Source organism: Alligator mississippiensis, chromosome 6 (genome assembly GCF_030867095.1).
Source record: "Alligator mississippiensis isolate rAllMis1 chromosome 6, rAllMis1, whole genome shotgun sequence".
NCBI lineage: Eukaryota > Metazoa > Chordata > Crocodylia > Alligatoridae > Alligator > Alligator mississippiensis.
Window position 1 is genome coordinate 9,451,989 of NC_081829.1, and position 18,977 is coordinate 9,470,965.

General features: G+C 40.2%; 1 protein-coding gene across 4 annotated transcripts in view; it reads left to right on the top strand.

The window, feature by feature from the left end:
- Positions 1–18,977, top strand: part of RLF (RLF zinc finger) — a 53,460-nt gene that overhangs the window by 7,269 nt on the left and 27,214 nt on the right. For 2 of the 4 annotated variants that reach the window (XM_019488337.2, XM_019488321.2), the window contains exons 2-4: positions 594–748; positions 11,018–11,099; positions 14,613–14,745. In XM_019488337.2, coding sequence (XP_019343882.1) covers positions 594–748; positions 11,018–11,099; positions 14,613–14,745 — 370 coding nt within the window. Of the gene's footprint in view, positions 1–593; positions 749–6,699; positions 6,915–11,017; positions 11,100–14,612; positions 14,746–18,977 lie in introns of those variants that run through there. The other 2 variants (XM_019488329.2, XM_019488334.2) reach the window with 2 other exon arrangements.

Genomic DNA, 18,977 nt, shown 5'->3' on the forward strand with positions numbered 1-18,977 from the left:
ATGGCAAATCTAATACTTTAAATTTGTTTTATTTCACTTTGAAAATGATTAGTTTGAAGCTTGCCTGCATTGCATGTGCATAAGATATGAGGGCTAAGGCCAAGTATTAAAAGGTACCATGGTTCTGTTTTGAAATGTGTCTGCATAAATAATAGGGTGCCTTGGGTTTTGTGATTCTTTTAGAGTAAGTTAATATTATTTTGCATAATGGCAGTGTTTTTCCAAGTGTTAGCTCTGTAATGTTGTCCTTTTTATCTTCAAATATTAGTGTTTTCCTGTGCATTCCCACTCAACTGGAAAATTTCACTTTTACCCATGTGCTTCTAAGGAAGATGTGAGCAGGATTTGTTTCTGTACTAGAAATGTATTTATCAATTCTGTTATGCAAGTCAATACAGAATTTAGCTCACTCTTTTCTACTGCATTATCATGATTGAAATCAGTATGGGTAGTTTGTAGAAGTTATTCTGGTTCTGATATAATTATTTCTGTTGAGGGAGAAGACCTTGCAGCTTTTCTGGACACCTTTTAGAGTGGGAACATGTCATATTAAAGCAGAGAAATTTTCATTAAAACATTTTGTTTTGTTTCAGACATTATTACAGTATGCTGGCACCCGGGGTGCATCAGAACATATTTTGCCTTTTTTGGAAGTGTATCGAATCTCCATCCAAAGTTTTGCAAATGCACGACCTTACTTGACTACAGAATGTGAAGATGTTCTTCTGGTTCTTGGCCGGCTAGTACTGTAAGTCTTTAATTTGGTACATTTATTTTACAAAATCAGCATAATACAACCTGGTTAACTTTTGAAATTAGTAAACAATAAGGCCACAACATGATGTAATAAAATGTAGTAGGACTTGTATTTTAATTTGACAATTGTAGCTGTAAAAGTATTTTATCTACTAGGAAATGTACTTTTGTATATTTTGTGAAGCTTTGTTGTGGTGTGAAATTGCATTATGTAGCACTGTATTTCTCAGTCTCTAAAAAGCAGTAAGATTGCTGCCTTTTATGCTAACTAAAGTGTATGAATTAGTGAAGTTGTGTTGCATGCTGTAGTTACCAGGGAAATAGTCAATCTGGTCATTAATCAGGAATGGGAGCTGAAATCTCTCATGATTTGGGATTTAGAGTTGTTGGTTGTAGCCGTGTTGGTTTAAGCCAGGGGTGGGCAAAATGTGGCTCGGGGGCCGGATGCGGCCCACCAGACCATTATATCTGGCCCGCGGAGCCCCTAAAAAAATTAGAAAATTATTATTAATCTGCCCTGGGCTGCCTGCCATGTGGCCCTTGATGGCTTGCCAAAACTCAGTAAACAGCCCTCTGCCCAAAATAATTGCCCACCCTTGGTTTAAGCACATAGGCAGGCAAAGCTCTTTGGGTAGATGTGATATCTTTTTATTAGGCCAACTAAATAGTTAGAAAAAAGTTACTTGCAAACTGTTGGGCATAAACACCCTTCTTCAGGCATTGGGAGATGCTGCTGCTGTTGGGATTTATTTATGATTATGTTAGTACAATTTTTAATGTGGATAGGCTTCCAGTAGCTACCCAGAAAACTTCTGTTAATTTATAGTTATTGTCTAACTGAGGCTGGATTCCTCTTAATTCTGTAATAAACTTTATTAAAAAATTTCCAGAGCCATGTCAAAGTAGATACTTTGAAGGCTGAAAAAACTTAAGTCAGTAACTTTCCTGTTTTGTCTGTGGCCTGAGTATAATTTCCACATAGTCTTCTTTTGTGCTGGTATATTCCTTCAAGAATATAAAATTTAAACAAAGGATTAAGACCACACATTTCTCAAAGTAAATGCTCTTATTTCTTTTTGAAATTTTTTTTATTATTACAAAACACTCCATTTTTGTTTTCGTCTTTATTCATTTTTCCATTTTAAACAAAAGACTATAGAACGCATCATGTTCAGTCAGATTGTCAGTCATTTAATATGCAAAATATTTTCATCATTTTTTAATGGCTGGCTGTTTTCTTTTTTTTTTTATGGAATGTCCTTATTATAAGAAGTTGAATAACACCCCTATTTACCTTTCCTGTATCACTCACTATTTTTCGTACTTATATCCTGTTTGTCTCCCTTCTAAACTAAATGGTTCCAGTCTTTTCAGTATCTCTTCATATGTGAGTCGTTTTATTGCATTTACTCACAGATCTCTAAACTGTATACTGTTGGAGCCTGTTCTTTGAAATAAAATATCAAATCTCTATGCCAGATTTGTGCAAGTAAAAGAAAGTTTCCCCTATCCATTAGAAAGAAGAAAACTGAAATTAGTTTGTAAAGGAATTCATGTTGAATGTGCAAGCCCCACAGCCAGTATAAACTTAGTGATAAGGGGCAGTGGTAGTGGTTCAAAGAGCTGACTGAGAATAAAAGGACACCATAGTATGTTTGCTGGATGAGGGGGGAGGAAGTTTGATAAGGAAAAGGCAGTGAGGGGGATAATCTGGTGATTTAGGGAGTAGAAATGTGAGGAGGGAAGGAAGGAAGAAGAGCATGCTGGGTTTTGTCAGGTTTTTTTTTCTGTATGGGAAGAAGGTAAGGAAGAGCTTTAAAGCAAGGCATTAAACTTGGCAAATAATTGTTGGGAATTCATGGTATTGTTCCTTGGACAAGGAAATGATAGAACTAGTATGCCAAACTGTTTCATAAATTTGGAGCTTTAAGAAAACCTTTGTTTCATTGTAAATTGGGGTTATGGGGGGAATTTATGACACGAGCTTAAGCTTTGGCTGTATCTTCATTATACAGTGTTTAGATAGAAAGTGTCCCTTGTGGAAAAGCAACTGTAGACTGAGAGAGCACTGAGGAGGGGAAAATAATCCTTTCTTTTTGTCCATTATGGTAGTTCTCTTACATTAGGACTATTTTGGGCATAGCCTGTGGTAACAATCCCATCATTATTGGTGGATACCAGTGCAAGGTGTTAAACTGTAGCTGTTAATGTCTGCATGACTGTAGCAGAATTATACAGACCCTGCTTTGTCCAGGGTCAAAGAGCAATTTAGTTACCCTGTGTTGCTGTAAGTTTATGCAGATGTAATTTTTAAATCCTAGTAGCTGGTGCATGCTGCTCCTTGTCCCATTTTAAAGTGGCTAAGCTATAGGTTTGTCCATACCCTTTCTCAGAGTGATTTTCTTTTAAAACAGATGGACTGCTTGCTTTCGACTTTTGGTAGTTTGTGAGGGGACTTCTGAATTCTGCCTATAGATTCTAGATGACTAATTCAGATATATTGCTCGTTTCCATACTCACAAAATAGGAAAGAATTAAGAATGAGAGAGAGAGTAGATTAACCTTTTAAATAACCAACCGATATACTATGTCCTGAGGTTATTCTTTCATATGATGGGTAATTATGAAGAACTAGCCACATCAAAAGTACCCTTCAGGAATGAACTAGGAGCCTAATTTGGCAATGCCCTTAAGCACATGGTTGACTTCAGCTGTTGAGATTCTTTTCTGCTTAGTTGGGCACCAGTTACTTACCTTCCTGAACTAAGACCTATTTGTGTAGAGAACCTCTCAAGGAAATTAAAGAGATACTATCAAAGTGAAAAATGTATTTTTGTCTGAAGACTGTTCTGTGCATCTCAAATTCACAGGGCTAATAGAATAAAAGGTTTTGCAAGCACTGTCTCCAATACGTACGCTTTGTGCGCATTTGGCAGCCATTTGTATGGTCGTCTTAATTGTTTCTTGTTGGCAGTTATTTGAATATCTTGGCTAGTGTGATGCCAGCACTAATATGAGGCACTTCTGTAAGGTGCTCTTTGCCAGGTCTGAGAAAGGATGCTTGCATGCAGCTATTGCTGAAACCTTTAAGAAAAAAGGGATGGTCTGAATAAGACTTGGGTGATTATTGGGTCTCTAAAAGTGTCAGTCTCTTAAAACATTCATGAGGTGATGGAGCATACCAAAATTAAAAAAAATATTTCTTATGAATTAAGGATGTTTTTAAAAAAATCAATTAGTGACTGCACTGAATGAGGTGAAATACAGTTAGAGACCAGTAAAGAAAATTATACAAGTTAATGTTCGGCAGGTAAGTCAAGAAACTCTCAACCAAAAAAAGAAAAAGCTGTGCTTAAAACTTTCCCTGTAGGGGAACGTATTTATAATGGAAACATTCAGGCAACCTTAACCATAGTTTATTTGCAGAATTGGTTGCATGTGTTATGACATGAAACTTAAATGTGGATAGAATGTTGCACTTTAAGATGCTATATCTGTTAATCGCTTGCAGTTAATGGACTGGAGATGGTGCAGCAGGATTTTGGATATTGTAATGTTGAAGGACAAGAGAGCAGTGCACTGGGTATTTGGGGGGGAAAAAACACATAACTCTACCTTTATGGTCTTTATATAGAGGAAGGGAAAGAATTAAAGGGGAGCACCAGATGCCCTCTAACTTGTACAAACTAGCAAAGGCTAGCTGCAGGCTCTGAAGATGAAAGGTGAAATATTTGGTTTAAAATGAGTACTTTTCCTGCACTATTTTTTACTCCTGAATATTATGTAGACTTCATATTGCATACAGTAATGCTCACCGTTTTGGTCACCCCACTAGCTGCATTGTGCATCTCTGCTCCCTAGTTATTTTAAAACATTTTTTTTGCTATTTAGTAGGTTTTAGGACACTTAAACTTCGTAAGCTTGTTCAAAAACCACATGTGTGTGTCTGGGATAGCATCCCCACAAAGAAATGAGAAAATGGTGCTGTTTACTGTGGTGTGAACTGTTAAAAGTAAAAATGAAGGTTGAAATGGAGAGAACTTGCTAACTTCCTTCCCTATTCAGCAAGCTAGTTCTTTTGCTAAAGCTTGTCCTCCCTCTTTTTTTGCTTTTCCCCTAGCATTATCTCCCCTTCCCTCCAAATCCCTGTTCTTTCTGATGAAGTGTTTAACTGAATAGGGTGACTGAACTGCAGAGACATGCAGGGTGAGGGGGGTTTATTTTGTCTTTTTGGAAGTGTTGCTGAAAGAGGAGCAATAATAGTGATGCTGGTTCCCTCAGTAGCCAAGCCGTGCTGCTCACTTCCAGTGACTTTTTGTTGTGCGGAGGAAAGGGAGAAATATAGAAGGGCAGTAACTGGAGAGAAGAAGGAAAAAATGGAATGGCCTTGTTTAACTGGGTATCTCTTGTCTAGTCAGAAAATCATGTTTCTTTTAGACACATGACTAGGAGAAGACACTTGGCTTATCACTGCAGTTTTCATTTTCAAGAGCCCAGTAACTGAAAGAGCTGTACCCAGTGCCTTGTCACACTGGCGTTTCCAATTTTTGAGTGCTTAACTTTGCAAGCTTGACGGCTTAATACTTTTCTTTTTTAAATGCAATTTCCTGAAGCTTTCTAAAAGTTGCTTTATAGGTGCACAACAATGGATTGGGTCAAGTCCTCTCTAATACTGGCACAAGTTCTTATCTTGTATAAATCCTTTTATAACATTTAGGTGTATTAGAGCTAAGAAACCTATTGTGATGTGGTTCGAGAACTTCACTCCTTTGGTTAGAAACAATTTTCCAATTTCTAATCTAAATTTGTTCATGAAAGTTTTATATCTATTTGTTTTGTGCCAAATTTGCCAATTAGTTTAAACCACTTTCCTTTGAAAGGGTGTAACAATGATGGTGATGTGGAGTATATATTTCAGATGCTTCCAAGATCCCAGAAGTCTTCAGTAATTTATTTTTTTGTGATGCAGTGTCAGTAGGGATCTCTGGAATTTGTGCAGGAAATACATAGCATGCTGGCTTCTTCAGTCTTGGAGTTTCCTTGCGTGCTCCACTCGGTGCCCATGCCCACTGGCCGGGAGGTGAAAACCATGGCATATTTAAAACCGCGGTGTTTGCCTCCCAGCCATCAGGCACAAACAGTGAGCAATGGGCCCCCTCCACCAGTCAGCAGTGGGGGGGAAAGAGGGTGCACGGGGAAACTCCAAGATTAAAGAAGCTGTTATACCGCGCGTTCCTGGCACGAGCTCTGGAGAGCCCAGAGTGTCACCTGTTCCAATGTTTAAGCAGTGTAAAGGAATGATTGAGAAGTAATGGTTTTAAAAAGATGTGACACACTTTAAGCTCTGATTTAGGCCATAATCAAAACATTTGGCTTCTGATAACCTTAGTTAAGGTTGGCATTTTGGTGTCTAGCCTGAATATGGAACTTGCATTTTCAGTTTGCATTTTTCAAGGCATCAGTTTTGAAGCTCTGCAGACTTTATTTGCTTCTATTCATTTCACTTTCTTTTTATGGTTTTCTTTAAACACAAAGAGTCTATGCAGCTATTAATGAAACACTGGCAAAATGATGAATTAACACCGGTGACTAAAATTCTGCATCATGTAGTTCTAGTAATCATTAATTGCATGATCACCTATTATTTTGCCTAGTATAATCTGTAACATGTGGCATCTGTTGTCTACTGTATTCCACATGCCAAAGCTGGGGGAAATGGGGGGGGGGAGGGAGGCAGGAGGCTGCTGTGGGTCTGACTCTGGCCCTGACCTGGGCTCAGGGCCAGAGTCTGAGCTGCAGCAGCTGCCTGCTTCCACGCCCCTCCCCCCCCACCTCTTTGTATGAGAATATAAGCTTCCCCCCCATGCTGAGTGGGGGGAGGGGGTCTCCTTGTAATCAAGTATATACGATATATGGGGCCGATCCTACCTTGAGCAAGGGGTTAAACTAGATGTCCTCCTGAGTTCCCTTTCAGATTTACCTTTTTATGATTTTTTCACTTGGATCATAAGGAAATAAGTAATAATTTTAATCACAAGGCTTGGTTTTTTGAAGTAATGAGTACTTGCAAGTTTAGCTGAAATCAATAGTTAAGAGCATGGCAACACTTGGGATTTGAGTCAAATTAATAAACTGATACTGGATCTCTTAAAATTAATGTAAGTATGTGATCAGAAGAAATTATAGCTAAAGAAATAAATTTGAGAAAGTATGGGTTTTGATTTAAGATTATTTTCGTGCCTTGGCACAAAGGAGCAAAATCAAAATTGTATATGCAATATTAGGTGTTTTGATTTGTGAGGGAGTGTGGTGGTTCTTTCTTCATATTGTATATGCTTATATAAACTATTCTGAAGCTTAAACTCTGCATGAAAAGTAATATTCCTTGAAAACCCCCCTTAACAATTCCATGATTCAAGGCAGTGTTTTAAGGTAGTGCTGGGTTGGGTGACTAGGTGGTTTGGGGGGTGGGGAAGGGGGGGTTGTTTGGGGGGTTTTTGTTGTTGTTGGGGGGTTTTGTGTGTAGTTAGTTCAAAATCGCTTTTTGTCTCCATCTTCCTCTTGGCTATCTTATTGGAAAAGTGCTCAGCTTCTTGGGACTTGCTGCTTTACTACCACTGTGGGAGAGGTAGCTTCCCCATCTCTCAGAGATTTTTTCGGTATAGATCTGGTTGTGAAAAACAAGGGAAAATGACAGACGGGGAGAAATTGACCATAATGCATAGAAAAGTGATAAAGGAGGCTAAAGATATTTAGGGGGGAAAAGTCTGTGACCAGTGGGTTTAAGAGAAAAGATGAATCTTTAAATACAAGGAATAAAAGGAACATTACTAGTACCACTGGTGAAACTGTCAATGATAAAACAGTTTAAAAAATACATTTGTCTATGGAAAGAATTTTACAATGCAGTAAATGCTATTATGGCAAAATAATCTTTATCTTAGTAATAAGGAAGGAAGATGTCCTGGTTTTTACAAGAAAGCATTTCACTTTTTATTAAACAAAGTCTGGATAACTTTTAACCAAGAGTTTTAAGAGTGGTTGGAAGAGCTCCATGGGCTACTGATGCTAATTTTCAATAAATCTTGAATAGCAGGAGACATTGCAAAGAACTTGAGCACTATTGAGATGATATTGTAAAATGAATTGCCAGAGGGGTGATCTGGTCATTCTAAACCTGTTAATCTGACACCAAAGCCAAGATAAAACTTTAATTGAACTATCTTTTTAGCTGTTTGTGGTGGTCAGCATGGTTTTAGATAAACTCGGTATTGTTAAACGTGATACCACTTTTTCATGGATACAAATTTGATCAAAAGTTATTGGGGTTTTTTTATGTATTTAATTTTTTATGGGGCTTCAGTTAAATATCTCAATTCCATATGATATTAATTTTGAGGAGTGGAAAGCATCCTACATTAGTATTTTAATTTATTAACTTGCACATAATTGAAATAATATTTAATGTTAACTGATTTCAGTGTAATAGACTGCCTTCCAAGTATAGCTGTGTCTAATATCTCTTGAGGATCTATATGCTTAAATTTAGTGCTGCATGTTTTCTTGATTTAAAAATTAGCATTGTGAAAATTATATGATGTATGTTAAATGGAATAACATATGGTTAATGTTTGATCTTGGCATGAATGTTAAGGAGGAAATATTTAGTGCAGGGGTTCCAGCCCAGGTGTTTTAAAGGTTGCCTGCCATTGATCTAATACAGGGGTGCTTAAACCCTGGCCTGCAGGCCAACTCTAGTCCACAGAGCCATGGCATTCAGCCCATGGGTCAGGAAATTTGGCTGTGGGTGAACAGGGCAATTAATAAAACTGCCCTCCTCCCCTGCTGCCAGATTCCCAAGTTCCTCATGGCTGGATCAGGGCCAGGCTACATACCCCCTGTTCACTGGATTAGGCCCACCAATCTGGCCTGCAGGGCAAAAAGATTGAACACCACTGATCCAGCACATCTGTTTCTGATGTGGTCCTGGAGAAATTGGTATTCAAATCAAGGCATTTATGATTCCTGAGAAAGTACTGTTACAAATTAAATTTATGGATGCCACAAAGATTCAAGGAGTAGTTTAATCCTCTGGAGATGTTACTTTCATGCACAGCTATCTAAAGTTGCTTGACTCAACCAGCCAAGCAAATTTAGTGATTGACAGTGCACAGGAAGTCTGGCATCCATCCCTCAGTGTTGCACTTCCTCTGGCACCCTTTCAAGCTGTTGACACATGGGGAGTCTGGCAACTGGGCATGCCAGGACCTGGGGCTGCCCCCTATCCAATCCCAACGATAAAGTGGTCCATGGGATCAAACAGGGGGCTGCCCTGCGTCTGGGACACATGCCAAACTTTCATTTTCAAGCAGGATACAAGCCAATCACAAAGATGTTCCACATAAAAGGTAGAACATCTTTGTGGCTGCTTTTGACATTTTATCTCAATGTAAATTCTTTCTCCCATGTTACAGTTTGTCTTGCAATTAACATGTTAATTATACAATAAACCTGACATCTGCCAGGAGCCATACAGGTGCATGTGATGCTACATGAAGGAGCAAACGTTATGGTTGGGGGGTGATGTTTCCTGGAACATAGTAGCTGAAAAACCTGGTTGACACTGAACATAAGCTTCTAGAGAGAGGTAGCAAGACATCTTAGGTGGAAGGCAGGGTGCTGTGGCAGCTGACAGATTATTTCGGAGAGGCATGAGCTTTTATAGGCTACTGCTCACTTCATCAGGTGCTATGAATGGTTGTGCAGAGAGCAAGGCTACTAAATGGAAAGGAATGTGGTCATGTAAATGCAAAGAAATAGTTTTGTTAATCTGAAGTCAGGCAGAAATCAGGGTGCAGTTGTACCATATAGGCTAATTAATTAATTAAATTGTTCTATAATTTAATTAGTCTACAAGGTGCAACTCTACACTGCCTTCTGAGTGAAGCTATAATATGAATCAGAACTATCCCTTCATAATATTGTTCCAGCTCATGCCTGCTAGGGCAGAAACCCTCTACTAGAGTTCTTGCTATAAGTATTTACAGGCTGTGATAGTCAACTCCTAATCTTCTTAATCTTCTAGGCTTTCTCTTCTTCCTACATCTCTCTAGCTGGGGAATCTCTTGGAGCTCACAAGAATGTTAGCAGCTTTGAGGGGTGGGCTTTCTAGCTTAGCTCCCAAGACCTTACCCAGGAGCAAATCCTTCCACATTTCTTCCTGCTTTTAAAGGCTGTGTTGGGGGCTATAACTTCAAGATGTTAGTCCTTTTTTGTGCATCACTTCCAAAATGATTGCCTGAATATCTGATTGCATGATGAGACTGTATGGCAGGCAGGGATTTGATGCACATGCTGTATATAATAGTGGAGAGGACATGCAGAGTTGTGAGTCCTATAGTGCAAGGAACTGCCAAGCTGTTTGTATGGGGCAAGTTGACTGCCTGGCTTCCCTTTAAAGTGATTATTAAGAGTTGTGACATTTGGACAAAACCCTTTGGGACTTCGGTATAGGGCTATAGGTGCTATTGTAATTCTGGCATTGTTGGTCACTTCCTCTACCTTTTGCACTGTAGGAATAGTGTTCTTCGCAGCACTCTGCCCTCTGTGCTGAAGACATGACTTGTGTATAGTGGAAACATACTGCAGCATGGGTTTTTACTGAGGAAACCTTTCTCCAGACTAGAGTCTTGGTGGAAGTCTTCCTTTTCAGCAGCTAGCGAGTGTTTGAACCTTGTCTTGCCAAGGCAGGAATTCATTGATTCACTGAGAGCAGTTCCATAGAACTGCATAGGAAAGTCCTATCTCCTTGCATGCTAGATGTGGACTGGAAAGAGATGCTTCCATGTAAGGTTCTGGGGGGTGGTCTAATTAATTTTGTCAAGTTTATCAACATTTTTATTCTCAGAACGATGTGGTTGTTTTAGGAGGTCTCTACATGGGTAGAATTAATATTGTTTGGATGCCTTAATTGCACATTTTTTCCTTTAGCATGTTTGAAGAGCTTCAAAATTTAATCTTAACTCTGAATTCCTTGCATTTTATAATGCCTGAGTTCTTTTGGGTTAGTTATTATATCTCTGTGTTGTTTCCTCTTCCCCTCTTTCACCCTCCCATTCCTCCCCCAAGTTGTTAATATTCTCAAATAAAGCGGCCACTTAAATGTAGTTTGAGAATAAAACAAGACTGCAATAAAATGCTATTTTCCCATTTGCTGTTAAAACACATTAGTTGGCTTACTTAAACAGCTGTTCTGTTACAGGAGCTGTTTTGAACTACTGCTCTCAATTCCTGAAAGTGAATTGCCACGTGAAGTATGGTTAGGATTCCATCAGTCTATGCGGGTAAGCATGTTTCAGTTCAGGTTTTCTAATGTTGCTTTCTGCCTCGTTTTGTTATTTATTAAATTACCATTTTTTTACAGTTAAAATGTCAGATGTGTATTGGACAAACTGTACAATGACCCAAAGAAACTGGCAATGAAAGAAGTAGATGTCTGTGGAATCTCTGAGGACACAATTCCATCTGGGCATACATCAATGGGGTGTAGAGGGAGGGCTTGTATAAGAGGGTGATTATCTGAAGACCTTGCATTGCAGTGGTAGGAAAACATGGAAAAAGTCACAGACAGAAATGTGAGTAGTAAATGACAAGGCTAGTGTCGTTTTATGAGGGTATGAGGTTGCAATTAAATAATAAAGTGAGGGGTGGGAACTAATAAAAGAAAAACTTTTAGAAGTTGGTAACTCACTTTTCTTAAGGGCACGAACACTATATGAACCAGTCACTTGAAGGAGATGTGCTTTGCATATACATGACAGTATTTTCAGTAGCAGTAACTTTTCAAAATGATGAATCTATGAATATAGTAGTCTCAGGAAAAGGCTCAAATTTTTGTGTCGTTTCACCTGAACCTATCCAGTTTCAGCTTCTAGCCACGGGATCTAGTTCAGTCTGCCAAAGTAAAGAGTCCTGTATCCACTTTGTTTCCCATGTAGATATTTCAGTATTGATCAAGTCCCCTTTATCTTTGGAAAACTATAGAAATTGAGCTTCTTGAATCTTTCCACACAAGGAAGGTTCCCAAGTGTTGTAACTAGGATTCACTTTTAAGGCTGGCTATAATTGTGCTGGTAGAGTAAAATAATTGCTTAAATTAGTTCTCAGTCACTGTAATTCAAGAAAAAAATACATTGAGTAACTTTCTGCCAGGGATTTAATGTTTTCTTATAGAGGTACACTGATATATCAGTCCATATCATATTGGCACTGATAAAAGGAAAATTAAATGTGCTTGTGGGGGCAGAGCTACAGGGTGGTTATGGTGAATTTTGGAGTGGCTGTAGCCCCCCCCCAGTAGCTCCCCCTCCCAGTGCTGCAGCCCCTGCCAAGCCTCTCCAGGAAGAGGTCACAGCAGACGGCCTGCTCTTGGTCTGCACACAAACCTGGGGGGCATATGCCCCCCCATATCTCCGCCAGGAGGGCACACAGCTATGGAAGCTACCCTTCCCCCTGAGTGCCCCCCCTCCCCCCCGGATGAGCCATCTACCCTGGCTGGGCAGCTGCTGCCCCACTCCCTCCCTCGCTAGGGGCACCTCGATCTGTTCCCCCCTCCCCACACCCAACTTACTTGCTGGACACTGCTCTCCAAGCTGCTGGGCTGCATATCGGCAGTCGGATCGGTGTCGTCTAATATGGTTGACTAATAATCAGCCATTGGTATCAGCCAAAAAAATCTTTATCAGTGACCCCTACCTATTGTCTTATACTTTTGTCAGCCCATTGAAGTTGCGTTGTGTTGAAGCATTCAGAATATAGATTTTACTTTCTTATTTCTGATGTTTAGGCTGTTTCTATGGATTTTAAAAGTTCCTAGAAGCAAAGATAAAACTGTAATGCTGTCACTTTTGTGCCCTCTGTACCAGTTTTGGTGTGTGAGAGCAGCAATATATTTTACAATGCATGCTTTTTTTTTTTTTTTACCATGGATTTGCTGTGCCTGAGTCTGCACCTAAAACTTGGAGAAAAAATATTCAAGCCTTTGTTTATGGATGGCTTTTGCCATTTGTGTGTGTGCTGCGCACATAGTGCACTATCTCCAAACTGTCTATGGGGATTCCTATTTATAGCAGGTAACAATTCCAGTATTAATGGAAGCATTTTGACGAGGATGATCTAATTGGGGATAGTCCTGCTTTGAGCAGGGAGTTGGACTAGATGACCTCCTGAGGTCCCTTCCAACCCTCATTTTCTATGATTCTGTAACTCTAGAAGGAATGTCTGTGCCTCTTGCTCACTTGATACTATCAAGATGGCAGGTTTGATGCAAGTGAAAGTTAAAATGGAACTGATCTGAGCTTACCACCGCTTTCAAGAGGTGCCTTGCTCCTCTGCATCATATTTAGTTTACTGTTATGTTGGACAAGTGGGCATTTGATTTTTTTTACCCACAGCTTATCTAGTCTCTTCCTTGTCTTACCCTTCTCTTTCTTCAGGGACATGAGGCTTTTGCGGGTGTGTGCAGAAGTAAAGAATGCTTAATTTACTTATTAGTAAAGTCAGAAGAGTAATTCCTGTCCATCTACTTGTTTGGGTCACCAGATGGACAAGAAGGTCTTGGTGGCATCTCAGGTCCCAAAGGAATTGGCTTAGTGTCTGGAAATCAAAAGCTTGGTTGGGGGTTGGGAAGATGGTTAATGTTGTGGAGGCTGTTGGGAACAAAAACCTTTAAACAGGGATGTGTTGGGGTCAAGTTTTTGGAACATTTACAGAAGCAATGGAGCAGATCCCTAGAAGATGTAGGATTTGCCTAAATGTTCTAGAGCGGGGGTGCCCATGGAGCCCTTGCGTTTACCCTGTGGTGCTCCCCACAGGCCGGGAAACGTGGTGTTGGGTGAGTGGTGGCCATTAATAGTACTCCTGAGGAGTACTGCCTTCAGTCACCTGCAGTGGAACCTATACCTGTAACTGAAGGAAGAATGGCTGCTTAGTCTGCAGTCACTCATTTTTGTGGTCACTGTGACCTCCATCCCTACTGTTGGGATCTTCAGCTCGTTTGAGTTTCAAATCGTGAGGAAACAAGAATACATACTATTCTATTCATAACTTTTTTCAAGGAAGTGCAAGGAGATAAAAAGTTCAATATGTGGGTTAGAGGGCATCGGTATTCAGAAGACTCATAGTGTGCTTGAGTCACATGTGCACCTGTAGTAGGATCCACCTTGATAAAAGTTCCCAAAAATACTACTGGGTAAATAGCTGTCATCTTTGAAATATAGACTGGCCCATCAAATCTCAGTAGAATGTTTTTTAACCCTTAACAATCAATAGTGGTTTCAGATTTTTAATAACCTTTCACTGATTTAATCTGAGAAACTTCCAAGACTCTTATAAAACAAAACAACAACAACAAACTCCCACACACTTCCCCAAACTGCACCACTTTCTCAAGCACAAAATGTCCCAGCTGTCCTCTCGGCTTCTTCCAGAGTTAAGCTTCTATGAATCTGTGTTGAAATGAGAGAAAAAGGTGGCATGCTAGAAACAATATACATGTTCATTTTAACATGAAAACAGATAGCACAGGGTTTACCATAGTTACTGTTTTTCTATCTGACTTGATAAAAACTTCTGTCAGATTCTCAGTGCTGTAGAATTTAGGTAAGCTTGTCCCAGAAGATACCCAAATTTTGACAAAAGAACTTCATGATATAGAAATAGAGCATTACGGATGACCATGATGTAGCTGAAAGGTGTTGAATTTGTTTTCTAGTTGTCTAATTGGTAGTCTGTTTCCCAAATTAGTCTTAAAGTTTACCTTACAGTGGTAATGAATCTTGGGTTTCTTACTTTTTTAGGAATCACATGATGCTTTACTGGAATTTGGGAATAATAACCTCCAAATATTGGTTGACATCACTAAGGAAGGAGTATGGAAAAATCCAGTTCTCCTTAAGATTCTATCTCAGCAGCCAGTAGACGCAGAGGAAGGTAAGAATTGAGATTCGGATGCTGTGTATAACACGATGTTCTGTGACTTAACACAGTGTTTGTTTTGGCTGTGGGCAAGGATTGTTTGCTTAAACTTACTATTAGTATAGAATTGGTTAAGACTTCCCTTGATGCCATTTTCACTGCTAATCGTTTGCTAATCCAGATTTATTATGAAACAGACTCTCTGGCACCATATTCAGTAATCCATCTGCACTACTACATTTCTCTCTGGCCTGTTTTAACAACAAATTTCTGGATATTTTGAAACTCCATTATTAAAAATAGTCTGCCAGACAAGTCTCCTATCAAAATGGAGTATCTTTCCTTCAGCAGTTTTGATTGGGTCATCTGGCATAGATTTGTCAGGTTTGGACAGAAATTGGAAATAAATGAAACAAAAGAAGTAATTGGCATATGTGCTATTGCTGCTTTAAGATATACAGAAAAGGCCACATGGATCTAGGATTTTAAAGGGGGTGGGTGGGGGAGATAGAATAGCACATCATCACATAAAACACACTTGTTTTTATCCAGTTAAAGAAAATTGGATGTTTTGCTAATATGCTGGGGGTTAGCACTATATTATTCGGTTTAAAATCAAAGCAGAAACAAAACTATTAGAATGTGCATCAATTTCCTAAATTAATATATGTAATATAAAAAGCAACTAGGCAAAATATAGTCAAAATAATCAAAAGCTGTTGTCATTTGATCCTGTAGTCATTATAGTTAAATGCATGTTTCTTATTCAGACAAGGTTCTTTGGGTGAATCTGATATCTTTTATTAGACCAACTTAAATAGTTGGAAAACAATTATTAAGCAAGCTTTTGGGTTCAAAAACCCTTCGTCAGGCTGAGGAAGTTTCAGCAGTTGGTGTGTGCTCTTTCTGGATGGAATGAAAAGTGAGGAAGCCAGAGGCTGGTCTGCTCTGCATACAAGACAGGTAGTCAATGAAAATGTAGATTGAGGAGTCAATGGGTGAGAGAGAGGTGGGGGGAGGGGGGGGGGAGGAGGAGGAGGAGGAGATTGGTTATGAATAGTGGAGAGATACCTGGGGAGTCAGCTGTCAGGCAGGTTATAATGTGTCATAAATCCAATGTCTATATTTAATCCATGATTTTTAGTATCCGGGAGGTTGATGAAGTAGAGTTCATAGGCTCCTCTCTGGAAAGTGTTTTATAAGTTTCCTTTGAGGATCAGGACTCAGAGATTGGAGAGAGAGTGGTTTCCTTGTGAGAAATGTGCTCCCACGGTGATTGGGGGCCCATTTACCCACCCCACCCCTGCCTGTCTCTCACCCATTGACTCCTCAATCTACATTTTCACTGACTATCTGTCTTGTATGCATACCAGACCAGCCTCTGGCTTCTTTACTTTTCATTCCATCCAGAAAGAACACACATCAACTGCTGAAACTTCCTCAACCTGACGAAGGGTTTTTGAACCCAAAAGCTTGCTTAATAATTGTTTTCCAACTATTTAAATTGGTCTAACAAAAGATATCAGATTCACCCAAAGAACCTTGTCTGCCTATGTCCTTAGACCAACACGGCTACAACCTACACCCCTGATTCTTATTCACATTCATAAAATACATTCTAGTCTTCTTGAGCATTTTGACAATGCTCTCAATACTTCCCTGTCAGTCATTTGTACACCTGAGTTAAGACTTTTAGCTAGAGCTAAAAACAGTCTGCACAGCTTTGAAATAGAAGAGAGGCTACCAAGAATGGCTAACAGACAACAATATTACAGAAGTGAAGCTAGTCTGAATAGGGTGGAACATCAAGACCATTAAAAAGGATAGAGGGTTGTTAACATCTGTGGAGTGGAGAGAAAGTAGCAGGATAATGTGCCACAAAATTTAGTTGGCTCTCTCAGGATTGCCTAAATAAAAATGCTGCTGCCCCTTTCAGGCAGTAGACTTCAGTGTTTCAGTGGAGCAAATTGCATTAGGTGATGATTAGGATGGAGTCGAGATATGCCTATCCAGATGCTATCAAACACAAAAATGACAAGATCTGCACCTTCACAGGCAGTACTGTTGATAACACTTCAAACTTCTGTGAGGTATTTACTTCTATTTCCAACACATTCAGCTTGCTCTGTCTTGGAGTCTTAATTACCCAATACTGTAATCAAAACTAAATTCTTTTATGTCCTATAATGCACTCAGTGTTCTGGTTTTTGATGTTGTCAATGGTTTCTGATTGAACAATTCAAGGAACATCCATTTCAAAGTGGTAGCCAGGGTGAGGAAAGGAATCTGTAATCAATTTGAGAGTTCCTTCTGGTGTCTAAAATTTGTCTGGTTCCTTTTCTGATGAAAACCTCTTTTTAACAGAACAAGTAAATGTGGAAGTATATCAGAATTCAGTGCAAGTGGGGTGATAAAAAAAAAAAAAGTTTACAATGCAATAATGTTTGGCAGGTTGGACAAAATGTAGACACAGTGTACTTCACTTTTAGGGTATGGACAGATGTAACATTTAAAGTGCTTCAAGTGCTTTTAGAGAATGCTTCAAATTGGGCCTTTCCTCCTCAGAAATGACCCAGGTTAAAACAACTTTGAAGCATTTCACTGTGAAACACTTCATGTTTACCCTTCAACAGAGTAAAATAGGGAGTTGATCAGTCCTCTGGCTTTCCACAATGCTTTGCGTGCCCTTCCACCCTACTGATCTGAAGACCTGCTTCTATGATGCTGAACTCTACTGCTGTAGGACCACAGGACCTGGTTGGCATGTGACCTCATATTTACAGCCAAGTGGAAAAGCATGTCATGCCTTTGTTTTGCTGGACCCCTCTACCCAAAAGACTTGACTTCTCCTGTAACTGAAGAGTGGCAAGGATGTTTCAGAGCATGTCAGCAACAGCCTGTGCCCGCTACGTCAGCAGCACTACCCTCTTATGTGTTCTCAAGGTAGTGGACTACAGGCAGGTAGAGGTAATGAATTTCGTGCCCCAGGTGGTATGGAAACACTTGGTGCTCAGTGAGGATGTGCCACACCAACTAGGCTGTCTACAAGCATATCTCCTGAAACCACCTTGGAGAGACAGCTGCTACTGGCACTAGTACTGTGCCAAGACAAAGTACTGAAGGTGTGCAGTGTAAGAAGGCTCGTGACACTAGTGTGGTTGTGGGAGGTGACTTTGGCTGCTATCTGCCATTGCCAATTCTGGCTGGCAGCAACTGACAGGCAGGAGCAGGAGAACCCCTCCAGTCCCTGGCTCTGACACAGGAGAGAGGATATCTGTAGGGAGTCCCTTCTGATTGGTAGTCCCAAAAGAGGCCGTCCAGATGTGGTTGCTCTGATGCCACTGATATCAGCCTGCCTGGTCCTTCCCAGCTGACTGTCCCTTAACTTCATGCCAGCCTGGCCAGTCAGGAACAAGCCCGACTAACCCCTCATCCTCACAGCCAACTGCCTGCTTCACAGTCCTGCCAACCATCCTCCCACCTCTACCAGCAAAGCATTTTCCCCTCTCTAATGGCTGTCTGCAACAAGCCAGTCCTCCTCCAATACTTGAGACATAGACAGAATAAATGGCCACCCAGCCATCAGGTAAAATGCACCACTGCAGCACATGAAAAGCATCAGTGGCTTTCCTTCCCCTCCCCCCCATCTCCACCACATCTTTAGGCTTCTTTGGGGTGTGAGTCTACATTGTCACTGCATATTGATATGGGAAACTCCAAATATACCTGCATGTGAAAATATGGCTTCAGGTTGCAGGAAGATGGGGAAAGGAGAATATTTTGCTTTGTAATATTCAAGGGTGGGGTTCCAGTAACAAACAGCTGATTGGGGAGTGGAGAGCTAGCCTTGGGGCCTTGAGAGTTTAGGAAAGTGTGTGTTAATGCCCAACAGTCCTCCTCTTTGGGGTCTGGTGTCTGCATCTAGCTAGCACCAAGGGGATTAACACCACCTCCTGACCATAATAGGAACTAGATATGCTCAGAGTGGAACAACTAAGTGATCAAGGTGGCTGCAGTCCATCTGTGGACATTCACTGTTCTGCCCTTTCCAGATTGGTGTTTATGGACTTAAGGGACAGTTATCAGGTAATTCACCAATGGGCAGCTTAGCACTTAGTTTTGCGCCTTTTAAGGGGTTAATTACCATTCCCCTTCCTCTCCTCCCTCTCTTCCCTTTCTCAGGTGATAGAAAAAGAGGCATCTTTTCCCCTCCCTTCACAATCTCCTCCCCACCCCACCCCCCTTCC